The sequence below is a fragment of the Haliotis rubra genome, unplaced genomic scaffold (genome assembly GCF_003918875.1).
Source record: "Haliotis rubra isolate DU_JTF1 unplaced genomic scaffold, ASM391887v1 Scf187, whole genome shotgun sequence".
NCBI classification, from domain to species: Eukaryota; Metazoa; Mollusca; class Gastropoda; order Lepetellida; family Haliotidae; genus Haliotis; species Haliotis rubra.
In genome coordinates this window covers 1,340,746-1,366,012 of record NW_025765858.1, presented here as the reverse complement: position 1 = coordinate 1,366,012, position 25,267 = coordinate 1,340,746, and the positions used below count along the sequence as shown (strand labels likewise).

At 39.7% G+C, this 25,267-nt stretch overlaps 1 protein-coding gene and 1 long non-coding RNA gene across 4 annotated transcripts in view; both read left to right on the top strand.

Annotated features, from left to right (window-relative positions):
- Positions 1 to 23,531, top strand: part of LOC124274054 — a 193,048-nt gene extending 169,517 nt beyond the window's left edge. For 2 of the 3 annotated variants that reach the window (XM_046709382.1, XM_046709383.1), the window contains exons 9-12: positions 19,548 to 19,652; positions 20,532 to 20,642; positions 21,644 to 21,659; positions 23,104 to 23,531. In XM_046709382.1, the coding sequence (XP_046565338.1) occupies positions 19,548 to 19,652; positions 20,532 to 20,642; positions 21,644 to 21,659; positions 23,104 to 23,386 (515 nt within the window). In that variant the 3' untranslated portion in view covers positions 23,387 to 23,531. Of the gene's footprint in view, positions 1 to 19,237; positions 19,346 to 19,547; positions 19,653 to 20,531; positions 20,643 to 21,643; positions 21,660 to 23,103 lie in introns of all 3 variants that reach the window. The other variant, XM_046709384.1, reaches the window with a different exon arrangement.
- LOC124274067 lies at positions 5,497 to 6,742 on the top strand. The gene is made up of 3 exons (XR_006897841.1): positions 5,497 to 5,593; positions 5,885 to 5,992; positions 6,516 to 6,742. It is a non-coding gene; the product is annotated as an uncharacterized LOC124274067 (long non-coding RNA).
- Positions 23,532 to 25,267: the final 1,736 nt, after the last annotated feature.

Sequence of the window (25,267 nt, the reverse complement as noted above, 5' to 3'; positions counted from 1 at the left end):
TACTGGTGATCTTTAATTAGGTGGTGATAGGCTGAGGCGATAAAATAACCTTGATCCCGGTTCATGGTGGGCTTGAAGCGTTGGATTTCTATGTCTTCAAGAAGTTTCCTAATCTTGTAGTCTGATCGGTTAGTTTCTAGGATGTGGATGTTGTCTCAAAGTTGGGGATGAGTTGCTGGTCTTCTAAAATGCCTCTCAGAGAAGTGCAATGTAGGATGTTGATTAATACCCACCTTCGACTGACAATACCCAAATACTAAAGAGTTATGCAAAGCAAGCTCAGCGATGTACGGCTGTTGGAAATCTGTTATAACAAATTGTGAGTTCAGCTATGACTTAATAGGTGTCATGGACAAACACATTTTGGTTGCCCATTACACATGCACAATTGTATTGTTAAATAAGAGCTTGACACTTCTGACCTTGCCTTGCATTATTCTTTAGTATTTGGATATCGTCAGTCGAAGGTGGGTATTAATCAACATCCTACATTGCACTTCTTTGAGAGGCATTTTAGAAGACCTGCAACTTATCCCCAACTGTGGGACAACATCCACATCCTAGAAACTAAATAGAGCAATCTATGTAACGACAATGAGTGAGTGAGTTTAGTTTTATGGCGCTTTTAGCACTATACTAGCAATATCGCGGCGTGGGACACCGGAAATGGGCTTCACACATGTCCTCAGGGTCACAAGCGAACACTATAACCACAATATTACATAACCGCCCATATGTAACTACACATGTAATGGTTCGTTTTGGTGATTCGTCACATCATTCTTTCTCAAATGCCATATGATGGAACCGTGGAAAAGGGAAGATAAGTGTTATCATGTTTGGAAATAAAGGAATTCCCCATAGTTCAGTAACTCTCCACTCGTTTGATACTGTAATTATGAGGGATACCGACGTTCTTTGGGACTTGAACGACACCTGGTTTGGTAGTGTTCATCAAGGCGAGATCACCCACAACAGTCAATATACCTCCATAAATACAATGATGCAAGTGTTTTTAAATACCTAAGTAATTGAAAATAACCCAAACCCAAATCCATAAATTCCTTTAGGTATTTTGACGAGTAAAGTTTTTTCTTGGGCTAAAGCTACATATTTGCCTACTCCCCATGTTACCCGTGAAGATCCGGGTTAGATTGGTCTTCAGCAACTCATGCTTGTCGTTGTAAGGGATAACAATCAAGGCGGCCGGCCGGCACACAAAACATTTGTTCACGACGACTGGACAGGACAGAAGACAGGACGAGACTGATGCACACATGCAGAACGGACGACCCGCTAAGAATACTCAGACGTGATTGGCTGACCGTGTCGCGTGTGTGATGCACGAGTATCGCAATACTTAAAGGCACCATCCACCTCATGTTTACATCTCACATTCCTCCCCTCCAGTGGGATTTAAGATTACAAGATCTTTACTAACCAAAATATTTCTACGTCGTGTATCAACTGTTTGTGAATTTACACATAGGAAATCACCAAAGATTTTATTCACAACAAAACCCCTTTGAAAATGTTTCTTACGAGATTTAGGACCAGTTACAACTTGTCTCTCACACGTTTCTTCTTGACGTTCATGTTTGGCTTGTGAATGTTTTTTTTAACAGAGTTCCTACAGACAACTCATATGTGGTACTTCCTTCCCTCCAGAAGGAACACTGCTGTAGAGACGACACATGTCACTTGATCTGCCAAACATGGCGAAATAAGGTGATACTCCAGTTGTTGTATTTGGACATGAGTTATGAGCCAACACGAGTTCGGGTAACACTTTGTCCCAGTTCTTTTCACTGGTTGAAGCTTTCACCATAGATGATTTCATAGTTCTATGTGCCCTTTCCACTGGATTTGTTTGAGGATGATCCATGAAATCCTTGAATTCAGCGGACGTGAAAGTTGAACCATTATCAGTGTGTAATGTATGTGGTGGTCCAAAGATGGAAAACATTTTTTCAAGCGCATATATCGCTGACACAGAGGTAGCTGATCGTACAGGAAACGCAAACACCATACGTGTCAGATCATCCAAAGATGTCAACACGTACTCACAACTTTTCGATGACGTAGGAAGCGGTCCGACAAAGTCACAATGGATTGATTGCCATGGTGCTGAAGCTGTCCGAGTTACACAAATGGGACTCCGTGGCACAGCACGAGGGCCTTTTATACATGCTGAACACTGACTGACGTATTCTCGAACTTGTCTCTGTGTAATGGACTTGTCAATCATCCTTGCTAAATTCCATGTACGTATTACACCAAAATGAGCAAGATCATGAGAACACTTGATAACAGCATACTGTTTATCTGTTGATAAAGGACAGATAGGCAATTCCTCTGAATCTTCCACGGGAAATCTTGATAGAATGTCACTTGGAATGTTATCTTTCCCAGGTATATACTCCACTTCAAATTGATAATCTGAACGTTCTAAATACCATCTCGCGCATTTATCAGATTTGGATGACATAATAAATGTCAAAGGCCTGTGGTCTGGTTTGATTACAAACTTCCTACCATAAATATATTCTCTAAACTTTCGTACTGCCCAGATAAGTGCCAAAGCTTCCCTATGTACAGTGGAATAATTCCGTTCAGTTTTTGACAACTTTTTTTAAGTATAACAAATAGGATGATCATTCTGCCGAAGTACCCCTGCTAAACCCATTTTACTGGCGTCAGTCTGAACAACAAATGCAGAAGCATTCGGACTAAAGTCAGGATGTGATAACACTGGCGCCTTTGTGAGAACAGCCTTAACTCTGTCAAACGCACTCTGTTCACTTTCATGCCAAACATACGTCCGAGATTCTACCATGCGACTGAGTGGCAACACGAGATCGGAAAAGTTGGGAATAAATCTAACAAAGTATGTAGCCAAACCAAGAAATGACCTCACTTGCTTCCATGTACAAGGAACCGGATAATTCCTTGATACCGCCTCAATACCTTTTCTACCAGGACCAACTCCATCATAAGAAATTGAGAAACCAAGATATTCTATAGTATCCATAAACAAATGACATCTGGAAGGTTTTAAAGTCAAACCAACAGACGTCATTCGCTCAAACACCTCACGCAACACTGACAAATGTTCATCGGCCGTGGACGAATGGACACACACATCGTCCAGATACACCAACACGTGATCTTTCGACAACCCACTTAGAACAAGATGCATAGTACGTTTGAATGACAAAGGAGCAGTTTTTAAGCCAAAACACATACGCAAGAACTGCCAGATACCAGACGAAGTCTCAAATGCAGTCAAGGGCCTAGAAGTTTCATCCAAAACAATCTGATTATAAGCAGAGTTCATGTCAAGAATCTCATCAGTGCCTCATTAGGAGTCATTAAAGGGAAACGTTCGTCAAGCAACTGATCATTCAAATTTCTCAGGTCCAAACAAAATAAACCTTTTATTAGCCTTCTTAACCAACACAATTGGTGAAATGACGTTGATGTACTAGTTTCCACTATACCTTGATCCACCATTGATTTAGTTTGTTCATCAACAATCTTATCTACATAAGGACCAAAACGCTTGCAACGCTGCGTAGCCTTACTCAAATCTGCATTCGGTTTAAGTGAAAGCTTGAATGTATGGCCATTCACCTTGCCTAAACCTGTAAACAGTGTATCTTTGTATTCTCTGAGCAAAGCTATCAACTTTCCCCGATGTAAATCATCCACTGGTCCGATGTTAAACTCAGGATCACTTAACTCCCTCTGTTTTGAAGTTGAAGGTGTATTTGAAAACACAGATTCCTTACACTCTCCAGCCTCACCAAGAGTCTGACATCTGTACAACTTCTTACTCACTGGTTCTGGATTCATTACTAACGCACACAGATTCCCTGAACTAACATCAGACCGGCTACAAACAACCCTGTCTTGGTTTCAAATTCTCATTACGTTCAATAATCATCTGTTCACCATCATCCAGGTTCCGACTAACAGACACTAACAACCTTTTCTGACACCTTGGTGGTATAACGACAGATTCAGTGAAATGTACTGTAGCAACCCTGTCACCAGACTCGATTAAGTTACCCAGTTTGACTTCATTATGTTTAGGTACCAGAGTAACACTGTCAAATTTTGATAGGTAATCCCAGCCAAGCAGAACATTCTCAGTACTGTTTTCGAACACATGGAAAGTACACTCGTAGATACTACCATCAATACGGCCACACTTATCAACTGTACCGATAGCATCTAATGACTCGCCAGATAAGCTCTTAAGCTTCGACTTCGTTTCCTGTCTGAACACACAACTAGGAAAAGCCTCCTCCAACGAGCTAGCACTAATGCATGACACACCTGAATCGATGACTGCTTGCGTACTGAGCCTACCAATTTCCACAATTTGGATGGTGAAACAGAAGGTTGTACGACATTCACTCTCTTACGACAGAATCGTGCAATGTGACCTCGTATACCACACTGGTAACACTTTCCCTCATCATGCGTACCTCTCCTGGAACTCGCTGCACCACGTGACCCAAAGAGCTTTGACATAACACCAGAATGTGTACCCACCTGACTAGAGGCTAATCGTAATTTAGTACGACACTCTTTCTCCTTATGACCAAGTTTTTTGCAAAACGAACACTTAATACGCAAAACTGCAGAATCATCAGAATTATCAGTATCTTGCAGGCGACGAGTAATGTCTGCAAGACTTTCAAATTTGGGCAGTTTTGCTTGCTGACAAACAATGACCTGTAAATGATCCTTAACAGATTTGGAATACAAACCATCATGGAAACGCTGAGAACATAGTTCTTCCTTATTTGATTTAGCAAATGAAGGATAAGCCTCGTCTACTTTTAAAGACAAACGATGAGCAAATTCATCAATGGTTTCAGAAACCTCGTTGGGATCGAAACGCTCTCTCTTAACAAGATATTGCTGCAGGGCACCTTCATACCCCACTGTCCCAAGTTTCACAAATTAAACATCATACATCTCGACGAGATCTCAAACGGTTAAATTGATATTATTTTCCTGCATGAAATTTCCCGGTATTTGAAAATAAAATATGTAGAGTTTGGAGGTTCGAATGCTGTCAATTTCAGAGCAAATATTTAAACTATATGTCTGGAGCAAACACTTTATAATTCCTAATATAACAATCCCTTCAGATTGTGCATGTACCTGTGCTTATGATACACCCGTGAAGGTCCGGGTTAGAATGAACCTTCAGGAACCCATGCTTGTCGTAAGAGGCGACTAACGGGATTGGGTGGTCAGGCTCGCTGGCTTGGTTGCCACATGTCATCGGTTCCCACTTTGCGCATATCGATGCTAATGTTATTGATCACTGGATTGTCTGGTCCAGTCTTGATTATTTACAGACAGCCGACATATAGCTGAGTGCGGTGTAAAACTAAACTCACTCACTCACTCACTCACTTTGTTCATGATCCAGATGGTGGATGGTATTACTATTTGCTTCCTGTTGTAGCAGATGTCACATCTAGCACAGTGACTGTCACCAGCACACAAACCTCAGCTGCGACAACTACCGGGGTACCTCTTTCTACAGCTACAACCGCCAACACTAACCAAAGTAATGTCATTCATTATTACAAAGTATTAAAATATTTAGAAAAAAAATGTCGATCCATTTTCTTTTCTTTAAATAAATGTGTGTGTCCTCTTTGATATGTCGTGGTTTTTTTTTCATAAACCATTTGTAACAGTTTAAGGTCGAAGGACAAACATGATTTTTCTTAAACCAGTATCTCCTGCGACATTAAACTCTATCGGACCAAAGGATTCACAACACATGGTTTCAATTTCTTACCGACTGCCAGGAAATGCATAAGATTCGAAACTTTAATATAAATTGATATTTCAGATGTTACTACAGTTGTCCTTTACATCATGGTCGGGTGCTGTGTCCTGCTTATAGTGCTGGCTGTATTCATCGTTGCTGCTATTGTCTTGATAAGGATCAAACAACAAGGTACCCTTATGTATTGCGTCCATAAAACCTGATTACTATTAAAGTGAGTGAGTGAGTGAGTGAGTGAGTGCTTTACGCCCTTTTGCATCCAGCAGCGACCATGTGGATGGCCCTTTATACCCAGGACCACAAACAGGGCGAGTTTTTTTCTTTCTGTTACAGCCACAGGATTCTACATCTTCTTGGCGCCAACATTTTTCGACTCAGAAACCTTTAATCCCCATGTTACAGTTCCTCCCATATCAAGACCCGCATTTAAGAGAAAATGATATTATCAATATATATAAATTTGAGTTGCAAAACTCGTTCTAAAGGAAAGAGTGATAGAGTTTAGTTTTTAGCGATATTCGAGCAATATCACGGCAGGGGACACCAGAAATGGGCTTCACATATTGTACCCATGTGGGGAATCGAACACGGGTCTTTATCGTGACGAGTAAACTCTTTAACCACTAGGCTACCCCACGGTCCCTGTTCCAAACGAGAACCTTTTCCTAAACCACAGTAATCCTCCCTGTTGCAGGTGTTCACCAACGTAGAACCCCTTCGACATCTACGACATCGAACATCGTTCAACGTCAACGTTATGATGTTGTCGAATGTTCACCTGTTGGTGGCGCTGAAAACAGTCAGCTGTATGCGGAAAACAGTTTAGGATACCACACACTTAACTTCAAACGTTTCAACCAAGTGAATGTGGTCGACCCTACAGATGCCAATACCACCAGGAACGGATTAGTACCACTGGACCAAGACTATGAACCTGTCATCCTTATGGACCATGGACCTGTCCTGGACTGTACTCAACAATACTCAGATCATGAAGAAGAGAATAATGATTCTGTATCTTTGTGTAGCTTGTATGATAATGGTCAGCGTGAGAAAGATCGTTCAGGATATGCACAGTGCATAGTTGTCGCTGGTAACGTACCGACGATGTCTATTGAATGAGCCATCCAGAAAATATGGTTTAAACATGGTTTTTATTTAGCCAAGGCTGAACTTTTGATAGGCGAACAAGCCTAGTGGCTTATATAAACGCCGCTCCAGTATCCCAAAGCGAGCTGAATTCGTGATTTCGACGATTGCATTGCTCGCGCTATACTCGCGGGGGAGTACGTGCGCGATCGGAGTGCACAAACAATTTCATCGGTAGGGCGGATGCCCAGTCGCTGTCGTGAGAAGTTTTATTGACAATGGAAATCCGGAAGTTAAGTTATATGAAAAGCAAGCAAACATCAATATTATTTACCCGAGATCGTTAATACCATTTCGAATGCAAAATCAGTTGCCTATATAACAAAAAATAGCAAGCGAAAATTCAGTAAGATCGGTCGTGACAATAATGACAGGCATTATATAAATAGGAAGCCACGTGATCACAACACTCAATCCTAGTGCGGAGCAAGAAAGTATGGCTCATCGTCGAAAACTCATACAAAATAAAGCGGCAACAGTTTGGCCGATACGTTGTCATGAACGCTATTTTTGTAGGGAACACTTGATATTTTTGTGTGAAATAGATGAATACATCCTTTATCACTCAAAGTTAGTAAAATATAAACTATAAATGATATTAAGATAAAAATACGTTTTTGTTTGCATCGTCAAAAACCCTGACGCTGGAATACATTATTCCAATAGCTGGATACCTAATTGAAATAATTAACAACATAAGAATAATACTAAGAAAAAAAACCAGATATATGATAGGATAATGAATATGTTTGTACAAGAAAAAGAATTCCATCAGATCAACACCTTAACAGTTCAGTGGCCAATATCTGTCAGTGACTTTATAACGAAAAGATGCGAACTGGGTTTTTGTTTGCAAAATGTAAGCTACATCCTTTTTAAAGAATATACAATACAACTTTGCAATATTTGCAACTCTTCTTCAATATGAACAGATACCAGGACTCATTTTATGCTGCGTGTTTAAAAGTGTGGTTTTAGGCTAACATCAGTTACCAAATACGTACCATATAGGGTGCGTGAGTGAGTTTAAATTTAACGTCAATTTGGTGATATTTCCGTCACGTATTGCAAAACAATATCAGTTGATCGCCAAATCTTCCTGTCATTAAGTCGGTCAGATAAATTTGTAATGGAACAAAAGACAAATTTGCTGAGTTCAGGTTCTAAAGTGTTATGTTCCTTTGAAACTGTAATGACCAGTGCAGTTTCACACTTTTAAAGATTTGTTGTGACAGTTTGAATGTATCGTTGTGGGTTTCGCTTCCCCCACTTGTCGCTATGAATACAGCCTAGCTGATCATTGTTTCATGCGTCGTGTGACCAAGCCATGTAGTGTGGATTTGGATAAGTCTGTACTTTTACATATATTATCTCACAGACGCTGTACAATCATTTTGCTTAAACGTCACATGCAACCAAAAAATCAAACATAATTAAAACACAGTTATCACTTATTCATGACATATAATATACATTGCTGGTTATGAAAAAATATATAAACAAAATTATAAGCGTACAATCGCAAATCGAAAGTGCAAAATTGTGTACTTCGGTTCACTTCCCGAGAATCGAAGCAACGGGATACCGAACCCAGTCAGAGCGGGTGGGTGTGCACTCAAGTGTAACGGCTGGTTCACTTGCAGATGCCTTCACGGCTAATTATGTGTGTATAAATATAGAGATGTTGGGTTTTGTAAATACATGCTCATTTTTTGTGTATAACATTTTGCAATCAACAGACATCATAACATGTCATGTGTTCAAGTATCACACCTGCCTGTCTGTGTAATTACATAATGTGACAGAGACCGAACTCGGGCCATAAATCAATGCATTTTGTTTATGGTGTATAGCCTGATTGGTGTTAAGTTCAAATTGCATGTGGTCAGTGATAGCAGCTGTGTATTGAATATTGTCATTAGCAGACAGACAGGCAGACACACAGGTGTCAATAAAACAAGACATTGAGTTTTGTCTGTGACAACGACATATCTATATCACAGTTAGAAATTCTGTCAACTCTAAATAATGACATTGCTTTTAAGTATCGAACTGAGAAAGTGTCTCGGTAAGAAGAACGTGTGGTGAAATAGACAAATGAAATTATATAAACAGGTAATTTACTGTCGCACCTGTGAGATATCAACAAAACATTAGAAAAAACAGCTCAGACCAAAGCCGTCACCGAGTATTCACCCGGACAACCCGCTTCCAAGCTGCGCGAACCTATTTACTTGCGCACGTGCTATGAGCACAGCCCAGCTGTTGAAACCCGTTTTCCCCAGAAAAGTCTGGGGAAAATCAGTGAAACGTTTGAACTCCGATTTCGCGCATTTTTCATCGCGTTATTTTTCAACTTTATAAGTTGAATTTGCAGTTTTGACGATTTGAAAGGTATCAGAATCTGCAAAGTTGTGTTTTACGTTGCATGTGACCGTTAACCCACACGGTTACCTGTTGTAATACATTCTTATGTTTGTAAAATCGTCTGGTATTGTACAGTATTCTCATCAAAGTTGTTTTGCTTTTTGTAAAAACTACGGTAACAATTGCACACACATATATACACACGCACGCACACACGCAAACACACACACATATACATACATGTACACACATACATACATACATACATACACACACACATACATACATACATACATACATACATACATACATACATACATACATACATACATACATACATACATACATACATACATACATACATACATACATACATACATACATACATACATACATACATACATACATACATACATACATACATACATACATACATACATACATACATACATACATACATACATACATACATACATACATACATACATACATACATACATACATACATACATACATACATACATACATACATACATACATACATACTTGAATAAAATTATATCGGTTTATGTCTGTAATATAGATACTGTCCAATGCTTTCCATATGTACTTCTTTCCACCGATTCATCTGCAATAAAATATTCCGAAGGCAAAATATTTGTTTTTCTAACTCAACACCTCAACAGGTATCAGTATTTCAATTCATATGATACACAAGCACGTACACTCGCACTCATCCGCACCTATATCTAAACTCACTCACTCACACACATGCATACACTTGCATACATACTAGGCTATGATGTACTTTGAGTGGAGTCACACTCATAACGCAATCCTGGATTAAGTTGGCCTTAACGACAAACGGTTTGCCTTCGATCCTTGTTTCTGAATCGCAGTGAGATTGGATGATAATCACGATGCATCATTCGTAATACCCATTAATGGACATGTAAGTTTTGATTTTGGGGCGCCATAATTACCGGAGTGATATACATATGCGTTATTCGTAGTCTATTGTACTGAGTATGATTTGCCATTTATCAAATATTTCTTAACGTTAGTTATATCTATGCTACAATCACAAACATTGGTAACACTGAAAATTAATCAATGAATTATGTTTTTATCATAACTCGCCTCTCCATAACGAGGTTTGGCGTGTGGGAAACATAATTTGTCCTGTCCTGGCTGCCCCTCATGCACTGGCGATTTTGTCTTTTTAAAACCGGAAAAATTTCATATACCAGGAAACAAACCAGTGACTCATTCGTTTGAGGCGAATTAAATGTATATAATTGTTGCGTAGGGTTACGGTTAATAATTTGCCGTTACAAAAGGTTTAAGAATCCCCTTTGAAACAGCAAAATAGAAAACAGACAAGTCTAAAATATTCAATGATATATTGAGCAAACAATGAGCAAGCTACAATCAGGGAGACTATATACGATTGCCCATCCGTTTCTTGTGACAGGTAATATATAATATTCGAGAGTAGCCTCCCTTGGCAAGAATAGCGGAAGCTTGAAAATGTCAACAATAGTGGTTGTTGTGTCATGCGAAGTGAAGTCATACTTGTTTTGTCGGCCAAGGAAACTATATCGACAGACAACACGAATGCAGCAGTGACAAATCTTACATAAACATGGCGGATTTCCCACGTTTGGCGGATGACATGCTGATAGACGCCATAGGACTCGCGGTGAAGGTTGGTCGTTTCGCGATATATAGTCACACTTCAGTCATCTGCTGATCACGAGTTGACGACTCAATAATTTTACCTCAATAATTTAGTCAACCAATCCATTGGGAAAGACTTCCGCCCGTATCCCCCCTTAAATTTCATCCTAGTCAAATCATATCACCTGAATATATATTCCTCACCTGATAAGGATGAGTTTTAACATGTTTCGTTAATTGTATCTGAACAAACTGAAAGACATATCCAACTTCTAAAAATGCAACCGAAAGGAAATTTGGGGATATACTAGTCCAGCATATAACTAGACGACTTTGCACTATACCAAGGTGTGCTCGACACCTCGATGTAGGCCTTGGCTGGAATGCGAGTTATTCATATGAACTAGGGGGGATACGGGCGTAGGTCTTACCGTCAATTGTTGGTTATATATTTCGGATGAAGCGCATTAAACGTTAATTCTAGGAAAGCCACTGTACTAACAATTGTCATAGTCTGTCATACAGACCCTGACACAAATATATATCGAGCCTTTCGTTTTTTTCTTGGTGTACATAAGTCTACATCTGGATGAGCCTTGAGAGGTGAAGTGGGGTGGAAGAGTTGTCTTACTAAACAAAGAATTGAAATATTCAGATTTTATTCAAGACTAACTCGACAGAATAGCAGTCTTCTAAACTGTGTTCTTTCCTGGTCTCGTCGTAGAAGGAAATCTTGGGTGTCACGAATTATCTCCCTTGGTCACAAAATCACATTCAACTTGGACCTAATCAAAGTCAAAGTCAAAAGATGTTTTTATTGTATGAAAGGCCTCCGGCCAATATACATGAGAGTTACAGTGATAAAGGAATATTCTGGATGTTTACATATATATTTAAGGGTATACAATTCGCTTTATAAGAAGATCTCTTTTAGCTAATGCATATTTTATATATAAGGACAAATGAGGAAGAATATGTTCATTATTGGTTTGTAACAAAGATATATATGCATAATGGGGCTGCTTTGCAAGAAGATGGTGCGGTATATATTTCTGTCTTAATTCGTGATAACAAGGACATATCAGGGTAAAATGAATTTCATTTTCTATTCCAACGTTACATAAAGGACAATATCGACGTTGTTTCTGGACAGAGGTTTTTCTACCCTCATTAATCATTAAAGATAACAAACCTAAACGATACTTTACGAACATTGTTCTTAAACTAATCAGTGGGAATAGTGTGAAGGATTCTAATAAAATAATTAAACAAAATTGATGATGAATTATGGTTTAAAGAACTATGGACTGATAAGAATCTTACAAATGGTAATAAACTTATACATATTGGTTGTTAGAAGTGTGAATATGTCCTGGATGTGAGAAGAATGTGTTTTCTGTTTCAGTTCTGTGATGTGATTGAGGATAAAACACATGGATGGGCTTGGGTTGTATATATTGGTTGTGAGAAGTGTGAATATGTCCTGTATGTGAGAAGAGAAAATGTTGTCTGTTTCTGTTCTCAGAGGATAAAACACATGGGTGGGCTTGGGTTGTACATATTGGTTGTTAGAAGTGTGCATATGTCCTGTATGTGAGAAGAATGTGTTGTCTGTTTCACTTCTGTTTGTATTAAGTATAAATTAGGGTAAAAATGTCTCCCATTACCCATGTGGGTGGCTAATACAACAAAAAGCTTTTTTATTTTATGTAGTTTAACTATGTGCTGTATTGGGGCGGACTTAAATAAATAATCTCTCTCTCTCTCTCTATATATATATCCAAGAAAGCCCACGCAAGTCTAGAAAATGTGTCAAGTCTACATTTCCACAGCTTCAGGAAAATGAAGACAGTCTCTGGGCTCCTTTTTATTGTATTTATAATTTTAATTTAAAAACTTTTATTTTCTGTAAAATATGTTAATTTTAAAGACTAGCTGTTTGTCTCCAAATGTTTGTACTAACAAATAAGTAATAAGAAAGTAAGGTACTTTATTGATAACATCTTCTTTATTATATATATATATATATATATATATATATATGATGCGACGTTTCGGTATAGATTCTTATACTGTTGTCAAGCAAGACTGAAGTACTACTTAAGAAAATGGACTTACATACACGAGAAATGTGAGGTGGTTGCTGTCGTGTACGTACTTCTTCTCTAGTCGGTCTTAAGTTAACGCCACATTCGGCAATATTCCAGCTATATGGCTGATCTATTCAATTGGGATACAATGGCTATTATTTAAAGTACATAAATATTTTCATAGTCAGGAGGAGGATTTGCTGTCATTGGTGATGAGATGTTAGATGTGAGTCACATGACAGACTGTTTATTGAGTGGAGGTTGCGTAATCTAGTGAGTCAAGCAATGAGTGTTATGGTATACATACACTCGATTCATTTCAAACACACTGAGGTGGTGGGGTAGCCTAGTAGTTTGCTCATCCACTCACTCACTCACTCACTCACTCACTCACTCACTCACTCACTCACTCACTCACTCACTCACTCACTCACTCACTCACTCACTCACTCACTCACTCACTCACTCACTCACTCACTCACTCACTCACTCACTCACTCACTCACTCACTAACTCATTCATTAGCTTTTACCAGTTCTGGTACAGGGAATTAACTTGCTTAAATACCTGATATCACTCATGAATTTAAAAAAATATGTAACATATCTTATAACACTTATTCAATAAATTACAGGTTCTAGTACCCTTGTGGATTGAGTCCAATCCGGGATTTGAATCCACACTCTGCGAGTGACTCAACACCCAGAAAGTACTAGAATCTGTACTCTGCTGAGAAAGGGCAATCCCTGAAATAACATATGTTACAGCTGACCACTTTCTGAAAGGCATTGTGTATTTAAAGGAAAATTATGATTTCACTTGGTTGTTTGAGTTGAAATAGTGCTTAATGTGCATGCCATGGCACGTTAAATATTGAAATGGCATTGATGAAATATTTTCAATGAGCCCTGGTGGTGCGACTAAAATTATGAAAATTATACTCATCATGATTCATTTAATGGAAAATGCGATACATTTGACCAACTGAAGTGATTCAAAACCTATTCAAACTGTTCATCAGTTGCACTCTCTATCTCACAGCTTATCGTGTATTTGGCTATCTTGAATGCAAACAAGCAAAACAGGAAATCCTGTTTTGGATGATAACATAGATTGTTTTGTCTAGGATAGTGTTGGGAATTGGTTAAAATCCCAAAATTGATGATTTGTTCATTACAACCGATCGATCATCGAAAATAATTGGTTAGCATCATATATCAAATGGAGAGGTGATTGAGACATTGACCAAATCCCCAAGTCACGATTCAGGAACTCCGCCAGGTGCTTCCACAGATATGCAATGCCACATTCAACAAGACTTCTTGCGACGTTTGATTGGCTCTGTGAGACGAAGGTGTCAAGCACGCATCAATGGTTATGGTCAACATTCACGTTATTGCATGTGTGATTTTCATTTTGGCCGTTCTCGCACTGTGACCTCAGTAGCATGTGTCCGCCAGTAAGATTTAAAATGTGCCATTTGCAATCCTATTGTGGAATGATTTTCTTGCAATATTATCATAAAAGTCTCATCATAAAAATAACAGTTGTTAATTCACATCGAACTTCAATCAAGTCAATCACAATGACCTTTGCCTATGAGTATTTTTAACCTATATTTTGCCTGCAGGTGCGCCCTCGTATGTGTGTGATGTGTGTAATATGTGTGAGTGCTTGCTGTGCTCAGTGGGATGAGGTAGGTGAAAAAGAGGTCATGTGCAAGCATATACCACACACCTGCGCTCACGCGCGTCTATGTCCTTATGTCCTTTTCAGTCCTTAACAACTTTCACGAATGTTAATTTAACGTTAGGTCTCACTAAGAATGTCAGATAATTGCACTGCTCATTTTATGAATTTGATTATTCATTTCAGTTGATTATATTTTTGTATTCCAGTTGAAATAAATCTGCAACCACGTAGTTATAGTTTGTGACGTGCATTTAATAACTGAAGTACTTGTTGCCTTTCAGCTAACGTAACCTTCGGGGACAATTCTACACTGTCCTGGTACTACCGAAACCAACAAACAAGGAGTTCACAGTATGGAACACACGCTCAGGGAAACCCATACTCTCTGTAACCAACTACAGTAATGTCACTGGCATCAGCCTAGAATCTAGAATCACATTTACAGGGAGCATATCACCTTCGGGTACAGGATTATTTAGATTTGTAACAGTGATGTCAAGTTCCACGACGAAGGCCAGTATGAGTGTTATGTTGGACCGCCAGATAACAGAGGGTTTACAATTGATAATTGTGGACAGACACTTTTCGTGATGGGTATGTATTACTCAAATGATATTTAATTCTCTCTCGCTATATATACATTTGCTGCTAATACATGAAGTACATGCATATATGTAATAATAGTTTACAAAAGAATGAATAAGTCGTGTCGTGTTACATCATTTTTTATACATATAAATGAGTGAGTTTACACTCAGCAATATTCCAACATTATTATATACCCATGTAAACTTAGAATAGCACTACAGGGCTTCAATACGGATGACGTGGTCAAATTCTGTATTGCACCCCAGATTCCGTATTGAACCCCTGCCGGTTCTGCCGGTTCTGTTTTATTAAGTCACAGATTGATGCAAGACGACAGGGTATATAATAAATATAGAACGTCGTACTAGTGCATTTGGATATTTTGTATCGAACGAGAAGTTGTCATGACATCTTCGAGTTCAATACAAAACATCCAAATGCACTAGTATGACGTTCTGTATATTTATCCTTCAGCTGCGTCAACTGTGTACATCCGGTTTGGAGAAACAGCAACTCTGGCTTGGAATTTGCATGGGTCTGGAATGAAAGCATTCTCTTCCCACAGAGGTTACTACTGTCATATCTTCCTACGTAACCTCTGTTCTAATACGGCCCTTTCATGGTTTGAGCGTTCAAGACTCGTGATTGGAGGCAATCAGATTTAGTTGTGCAATCAGCGACGCTGTTTCAAAAGTGATCATTCGCAAGGCCTCGGTAATTTCCGTATGCTTCGAGAAAACTAAACCTCTTCCCCTGCGCGATGCGCAAATGGTTCTTCTAGACAGAACTCAGTCATGTTATGGCGGATCAGTGGCGTCTCCATCGCCCTCGTTGACAACGGACAAGCTAGCCATTAAACGTCTTGTGTGTAACATCAACACATGTCCCCGGCAGATGGGGGAAATTTGTGGCCCCACATTTGCTTGTGTTAGTCAAGTTGAATCTAAGTCGATGTAACACGTGTTCTGATTGGATAGAAAGAAGGGAGATAATTCGTGTTGCGATCTTTTGCCGCTAGGGGATTTTACGAGAACCGGGAACTATGGCCGTATTAGAACAGAGGATCGTAGGAAGATATGACAAGTAACCTCTGTGGGAAGAGAATAGAATGAAAGAGTTTTGGGGCAGAAACGACTTTTGGGTCAGAAACGACTTTTGGAAGAGCACAATCTTTCACATTACCAAGTACAAGCAAGGTAACATTCCCAGTAGGACTCTGAGATCAAGAATAGTATTCACCGGACACATAACATCAACAGGAACTGGTCTGTTCAGGTTCGTGATCAATGACGCTGACGACCATGACTTTGGCCAGTACAGCTGCTACAAGGGTTCACCACAACGTCCGGGAGCAAAGGTCCCCAACTGTGGGCAAAACCTGGTTGTGATGCGTAAGTCGCTCATTACCTGATACTATTATCAGGGTGTTAGTCTCTTGACTCACCGTTCTTAATACATTAGAATATCAATGTTTGTGTTCATGTTTCCAGAAAATTACCATGTTTAAGTGATGTCGTTGATTATCCTGTTCACAGCTTATATGATTGAGACCTCACTCACTCTCCATATGTTAATGTGTTTGCAACAGGTGTTCAAGAACCCTACATTGAGAGCCCGAGAAAGGCAACAGTCGGTGATTCTGTAAACCTGACATGCCACTCCTTTTTGAAAAGCTACCCCAACTGGAACTTGACCATGTCCTTCATCTGGAGTAGGAACGGAACGAGAGTGGAGCACGACGGCAAGCATAAACTGGAGTCTGTTAGCAGGAGCTGGACAGGCGGGCGATTCATGACGAGCACTCTGACCATCAGTGGCGTGACAAAGAAGGACAGAGGAGAGAGATATACTTGTCAGACAGTAGTTGGGAAGAATTTTCTCACAGATCAGAGTATAGACAATGTCCTTGGTGTATCGTGTAAGTAGTCCTTGCATATTTCACGCATCCATGATCGCATCATGTCCTTGACTGATATCATTCCAAATTACATTTACAACATGTGATTTAGTAGCACAACGTCAGTATAAAGTATTATCGGTTCTACAAAGACAGGGTGGTGTGAGGGCCTGTCATTTAAAGCAGGTCGCCCCGCCTCATACTCATAACAGAAAGCTTGCGTCTTCTTTTCTGAGATCAACATTGATTTTGACTGGGATTGTAGGTTTACCATCACCAAATCCATAACGTTGAAATGTGGTATACAATTTGTCTCAGTCACATAGTCATTTTTTGGATACGCATTTATTGTTGCTTTCATTCCACATTGAACTCACGTGACGTATGAAAGAATTGCTCTTGTAATGTGGTATAAAACATATCTCAACAGCTGTAATCATTGCTGTTGTTGATACAAATCCCTTTAAGGGAACATTTACTGTGTTACAGATATACCTGACTCTCACAGGAAAAACACTGAAGCTCAAGTGGGAGACAATGCGTTGTTTTCCATGAACACATCCGTACACCAGACAAAGATCTACGTGATCGGTCCTACTGACAGACGTGTGTTCGAGATGGACTCCACCAAAATCTACATACGGGAAGCCTACTGGACCAGGATCAAAGTTATGAAGGTCATCACTTCATTGGCTACAATTGCTGTAGAGTTCCAACTCTCTAACATCACATCATCTGATTCTGGGAGGTACTACTGTAGCTTGAAGCCTCGTGGACAGACAGGCTGTTCCTGGGATCACTTCCTGATCGTTTCCAGTAGGTGAAATTGCCTTTGTAATTTGAGCTAAAGGAAGCGAGTATCTTTCTAAAATCATTTGTACTATATTACTAGACCAGCTTTACAAAATTTGATAAACATACTTATTGATGTTTACTTTGTAAACAATGAATTCTGTGTTTTTTCAACAGCCCGTTCACAACCTGATAATGTACGTGACTAGGATTAATCTTTTTTTCCGTTTCTAAGATAAATTGATATAAGTGTTATATATGATATAATATATTCGTATTTTCGATGCTACTGTCACCGTTCTAGCTTCACGGTCTGTCAGAACATCCACTACAGGTAAGGTATATGAGTAATATCATTTAATCAGTGAAAATGTTGTCTTAATGGTTGTAGGAAACCTCAGATCAAATATTGAGAATAGTTGCTCTGTGTCCGTGTGAGCTACACGATAGAAATACTGTGAGGACTAAATCTGAATCATTACAAACGCATATATTGTTTCGTTTAGCGAACAGTCAAACAACAGGGAAATATACCAAACTATATACTAAACCTTCCCTTTGTGCATAATTCGTACTTAAACATCAATAAATGTTTTAGATGACACTGTGACTGTACCAGCTTCACAATCTGAAGAAAGCTCTACTAAAGGTAAAGGATAATGCTTTGCAGGAACTTGAATTTTGCTTGAAGAAAAAGGTTTCTTTAATCCAAAAATGTTATGCAAATTCTGTTTCATCTGGTAAAAGTTGAACACAGAAAAATAATCAGAGGAGAAAATACAGAACTACCGTGTTCAATTCCAGTTGCATAATGTCTATAAATAAATATCGAAGAGGCATCAAGAGCGAAAATGTGATAAATGTCTGAATGAAAGAAAATGTTTCACATCACCGGTGAGCGGGGGCATATTTTTGCATGTATTATTAAAAACACAGCTTCTTGAACTTAACGTAGAAGCAGCCCATGAATTACGTCCTAAAATGGCATAGTGTGTGAGAAAATTATTACTTGTTCTATCTCAAAAGTTAATGCACTATAGGTAACACAATTTTCATATCGATAATGTTTAATAATGTATCCTATCAACGATATTTCCGATTATCGATTATTATAGCCAGCCCCTCTGCCTATATTTACATTGGACGTGCATGTTAACACAGGATATATGACGTCCACTTCGACTGTGAGAGATGATCTGACAACAGTGGAGCCAACCACAGTCAATTCCTCCTCTGTACCAGCTGATGATGATGCTAATACAACATCTGGTACGTGTATATTTCCATATAAACATTTGCTCAGAATTGACGCTTTCCTTTCATTCAAATACACATTGCCTTAGACTTTTCCTAGATTAGAGCAGGACATGTATCAGTGTATTCAACAAGCAGAAATTAATCCATCTCAGGTCGAGTGGCAAGAGTAAATAATTTGTATAGGATTGTAAGCGTATAAATTACTTCTTGGCAGCAACGAATAACAGCACGACCTTTGGAATGTCCACATCACCTTCTGATGGGCTGACACCGTCGACTGCTTCAAAGCTGGCCACAACCACAAAGGCGTCTGAGAAAGGTGTGTAATGTTTACACAAACACACGGACATACATACAGACAGACGGACAGACAGTCAGACATACATACAGACAGATACACTCACTCACACATATGTCCGCACTGACACGCACTCTCTCACACTAACGCACTCTCTCTCACACGCACACACACTCTCTTTCTCTCTCTCTCACAGTCAGACTCAAACACACACCCTCAGACACACACCCTCAAACACACACACATGCACGCCGTACGAACTTAAGAACACAAGAACAAAGGCATAAAAAACACACATACACTTGCAGTCCACATGAATTCGAACCTTTGTTCCAATCATCATTTCTATTTCCCTACAATATCCCTCTTTGTGTATGCTACACGTGGACTATCCGTCATCCAAGCACATTAATGAAACGTATCTCGCTAAACAAGTGTGAACACCCGGTGTTATCACTGATGTTCAGTGATCCAGCTATATGGTATTCACAGCTATTTCCCTTTAAACAAACGCCCATACCAATTGCGTAGATCGATGCTCGCGATGTTGATCACTGTATAATCTGGTCGAGACTCGAGTATTTACAGACCGCCGCCATACAGCCGGAATATTGCTGAGTGCGGCGTAAAACTAAACTCACTCATGCTGTTGATCACTGGATTGTCTGGTCGAGACTCGAGTATTTACAGACCGCCGCCATACAGCTGGAATATTGCTGAGTGCGGCGTTAACCAACAAAGAAACATGAAACTTAACAAGCAAAGCCTTTCCACCAGATGGAATTTGTTTCTAAGTAGTCAACACATTGTATCTTTTTGCAATGACATGTTAAACCCAAACGTACTGTAGAACGGTGTTCAATGTTTTCCAAATATTTAACATGAACCTGTCACTTCCAGGAGGGCTGGAGAACCTCATTGTTGTCAGTATTGGATTCTCTGTCGCTACAATGTTCATCATCTCCGTGATCGGTGTTCTTATTTGTCGTAGAACATTTAAACGACGACGAGGCAGGATTTCCTTAATTTCAGTTTTGCATTTGTAATCGATAAATCAGCTGATCCCTGGAAAGTGAGAACACCGATGATACCATTGCATAGGTATAGGTGAACTGTTTCATCGCTAGTGTACATATATACCAAGAGTGGTGTTATCCAAGCACTGAACGAATACATTTAGATAATTGCCGACCCGTGAAGGTCCGGGTTAGAATGACTCTTCAGTAACCCATGCTTGTCTTAGGAGGCGACTAACGGGATCGGGTGGTTAGACTCGCTGGCTTGGTTGACACATGTCATCAGTTCCCAATTGCGCAGATCGATGCTAATGCTGTTGATCACTCGATTGTCTGGTCCAGACTCGATTATTTACAGGCCGCCACCATATAGCTTGAATATTGCTGAGTGCGGCGTAAAACTAAACTCACTCACTCAGATAATTGCCCAACTGGATACACTGTGTGGCGCCAATTTCTGGTGACAAACACGTCGGACTTGGGTTACAGCGGCTCACACATATATGTATCTTTTATGCCATTACGCTCAAGTAAGAACTCTACGTCCTTCTCAACATTTCATTCTAACTGTTCCAAGTTACAATTTGAAATCATTTGGTGCAACATCTTTCCCGTTTGCTACTGCATCTCTATGGAATTCCCCTCCTATTGACGTGAAATCATCGCCAACCCTCACGTCTTTCAAAGCACATGCCTCAAGTAACATTTCCGCCAGCATCTCTATCCTTATATATAGTTTTATTATGCTACTACTAACTACACACACTTGCCGGTGTATGATTTGGGGCATTATTCGGGAAAATAATAATTTGCATCATGAAACATACCTTATTCACTTTTGTGTGTAAAGGTATAAACATATGTTACAAGTCTAATGCAGCGTTTGGTTTTGAAACTTATTCATCTATATTTGAATGTGATGAATTGTGATGAATTGCAACTTAGCCTATTGTCAGACGTTTTTCTTTATCTTTAACTTGCTTATTGTTTCTTCAGGAGACTGGAACACAAGGTAGGTTTTACCGTGTTAATTAATATTGGATGAATGGGTTTTGATAAACAGAAGGGACATACCTGGCTTGAATAAAACACCCGTATGATTTGTGTTATATGAATGTTATTGACAGTGTGTTTCGATACTGAAGTCAGGTTCAATATGACATGGGAAACAGTTACCAGGAAAGTGAAACAGTGAGTGAGTTTTGCATAACGAGTACAGACACCAGTCCAGTGTTAGGCAGCTGCCAAAGTACATGTTGTTCAGACACACCTGTTTACACGAACAAGTTTCAGAAGATGAAGGTTAAAATGCCGGTGTAACTGGTTGACAGAACACTCCGATGTTTCAGGCATGTTAGCAAGCGAGGTTTTACATAGGTTGCCAAAACACTTACGCATCGGGTGAGGTTACTTTAAGATCCGGGTTAGAATTGATCTTCAGTGCATCCATGCTTGTCTCCCCCGTGGGTTAGAATGGGTCTTTAGCAACCTATGTCTGTCGTATGAGACGAGTAACGGGTGCGGGTGGTCAGGCTCGTTGACCTCCCATTTGTGTAGATCGATGCTCATAATGTTGATCACTGGAACACATTTAGCTGGAATATTGCCGCGTTAAACAATAGACAAACAAATACTTATAGGATGATAGAATACCCAAATGTCTTTATTTCAAAGGTTGCCAGATTATCTTGATGTCAAGTGAAATTGCTTTTGATTATTTAATACTTTTATGAACAACTATGTGATGATGACTATGACCACAGCCATCACTGTCTTTCGACACACACGGTTTTACCATCTATTGAAAAACTTAGACTTTTTTGACAAGCCGCTAGAACATGTAGGATAGCAACGTGCCGTTTAGGGGCGTGTGCTTGACCTTGTTGCGAGAACATGTAGGATAGCAACTTGTAGTTTAGGGACGTGTGCTTTATCTTGTTGCGAGAACATGTAGGATAGCAACTTGTCTTTAGGTACGTGTGTTTGACCTTGTTGCGAGAACATGTAGGATAGCAACTTGTCGTTTAGGGACGTGTGCTTGACCTTGTTTGCCAGAACATGTAGGATAGCAACGTGCCGTTTAGGGACGTGTGCTTGATCTTGTTGCGAGAAGATGTAGGATAGCAACTTGTCTTTAGGGGCGTGTGCTTGACCTTGCTGCGAGAACATGTAGGATAGCAACTTGTCGTTTAGGGACGTGTGCTTGACCTTGTTGCAAGAACATGTATGATAGCAACTTGCTGTTTAGGGACGTGTGCTTGACCTTGTTGCAAGAACATGTAGGATAGCAACTTGTCTTTAGGGGCGTGTGCTTGATCTTGTTGCGAGAACATATAGAGATTGGTTTTGTCATGTAGTTAAATATGTACGGCTGCTGATTATGTACGTGGAGTTGCTGTGGGGGTCAGCGTAAAAATATATATATATATATATTTAAACCTACCCTATGGTTGCAGGTCGTCATCATCCCCTGCTCCAGCCTTGGCGCCGACCATGGCCGACAATCGGATATACTTTGAAATTGAAGACGTCTGGGAATCGCAGGCAGGAGCTATTCAAAGACGAGAAGAGGGAACCAATCTGCGACGTGATTACACGAATAGCTGCGGTTACCATGAACTGCGCCATTTACGACTCAAGAAAGATAGTGTACTGCGCATGACTGGAATAGACATGGACGACTGTTCCAGTATGAAATCAGTGTCCACCGTGAATCAGTATGATGAACCATGGATCTAAGTATTCGGCTATCTACAGATATGGAAAGATAAGATTGCTCTTTTAGTGGACACCTGGTGTTATCACTGATTTTCAGTGATTCATTGACACATTTTTTTACAACTATTTTGTGGTTTATGCTGAAGAGAATATATTTCAACATGTATATGGAGTTATCTTTATCATTTTCAGACTATGTGTAATTTTATGGCTTATACATTATAACTTTTCACATCATTGTCATTTAGTTACCTTTCAGATGATAGCAAAATAACCAACAACGAAATGAAAACTTTTGTATATGTAGCATGCTCTTAAAATGCAATTGCAACTAATATCGCTTTTAGCAATATTCCAGCAATATCACGACCGGGAACACCAGAAAGAGAGCGGAAGTTCGCGGGTTCGATCCCCGACCGCGTCATACCAAAAGACGTTAAAACATGGTACTTGTTGGTCCCTGCCTGGCGCTCGGCATTAATGGTTACAACAAGGGCTGGTCGGCTCGGAGTCAGTATAATGTGTCTGAGTGGGGTATTCATGCTTCACTGCGGCATGGTATCTCAGTGGTCTAGCACTATAAAACTACCTTAAGTCTGGGCTAGTACAAGCAGCCGCACATACACATACACACGCATGCACGTCGTCATATGAGCGAAATATTCTCAAGCACGACGTTAAACACAATTTCATCTCACCTCACTTAGGGTGGTCAGGCTAACTGACGTGGTTGACACATGTCATCGTATCCCAATCGATGCTCATGCTGTTGATCCCTGGATTGTCTGTTCCAGACTCAATTATTTACAGATCGCCACCATATAGCTGGAATATTGATGAGTGCGGCGTTAAACAACAAACCACCAACCAACCAGATTGTCAGGTCCAGACTCGAATATTTACAGGCCGACTCCGCATAGCTGTAATGTTGCTGTTAGGCGTTAAACAACCAGCCAGCCAACCAACCAATCTCACTATAGTGTAGGCCACGGAGTCGTGTGTTCTGCATCGTGTCAGCTGGCTGAAGCCACTTGGGTCTTCCTTTAAATGCTGTCACAAATGATCAAGTTCTGTCAGTAATATCCATTCATTTACCCATTAATATATTCACAGCGCACATTCAAAAGTTTTCTGTATTAAAGTCGTTATCACGATAATATCATCGTTATTGTGTTTTGCAGCAAACAGCTGGTCATTATCATGCATGGTATATAATTCCAACATTCACGTTGTAATTTCTTCGGTAAACAGATGACTACTGGTTAGTCATTGCCATTGGTTTTTATGACCGAGGTTGCTTTTGAACAATGGCTGTTCCTGAATGATCTTGTATTATTCGTTATGCATTCCAACCCGTGAAGGTCCGGGTTGGGAGGAACCTTCAGTAACCCATGCTTGTCGTAAGAGGTGACTAACGGGATCGGGTGGTCAGGCTCGCTGACTTGGTTGACACATGTCATCGGTTCCCAATTGCGCAGATCAATGCTCATGCTGTTGATCACTGGATTGTCTGGTCCAGACTCGATTATTTACAGATCGCCGCCATATAGCTGGAATATTATATAATATAGATCTTATAGGTCTTATAATTAGGTAGATTCAAATAAAACTCTCACTCACTCATTCACTCACTCTTTAGAAAATGAGCTGAATAATGTCTTTTGAGAACATCAGTATGTGTATGCGTTAATCCTGTTCTTATTCAACTTTCACATAAGATCTTCAGACATGTAAAACACTGAGGACGGTAATTTATCTTACTGTCGTTCAGTTACCTGTGCACAAAATGTTTCCAGAAGTATTGAAACCTTAACTTCGAATGAACAGGAAGCTGAGATTTGTTTTGTTTTGTTTTTTGTTGTTGTTTTTTTAAAGAAAAGACATCAACATATAACATCTGCC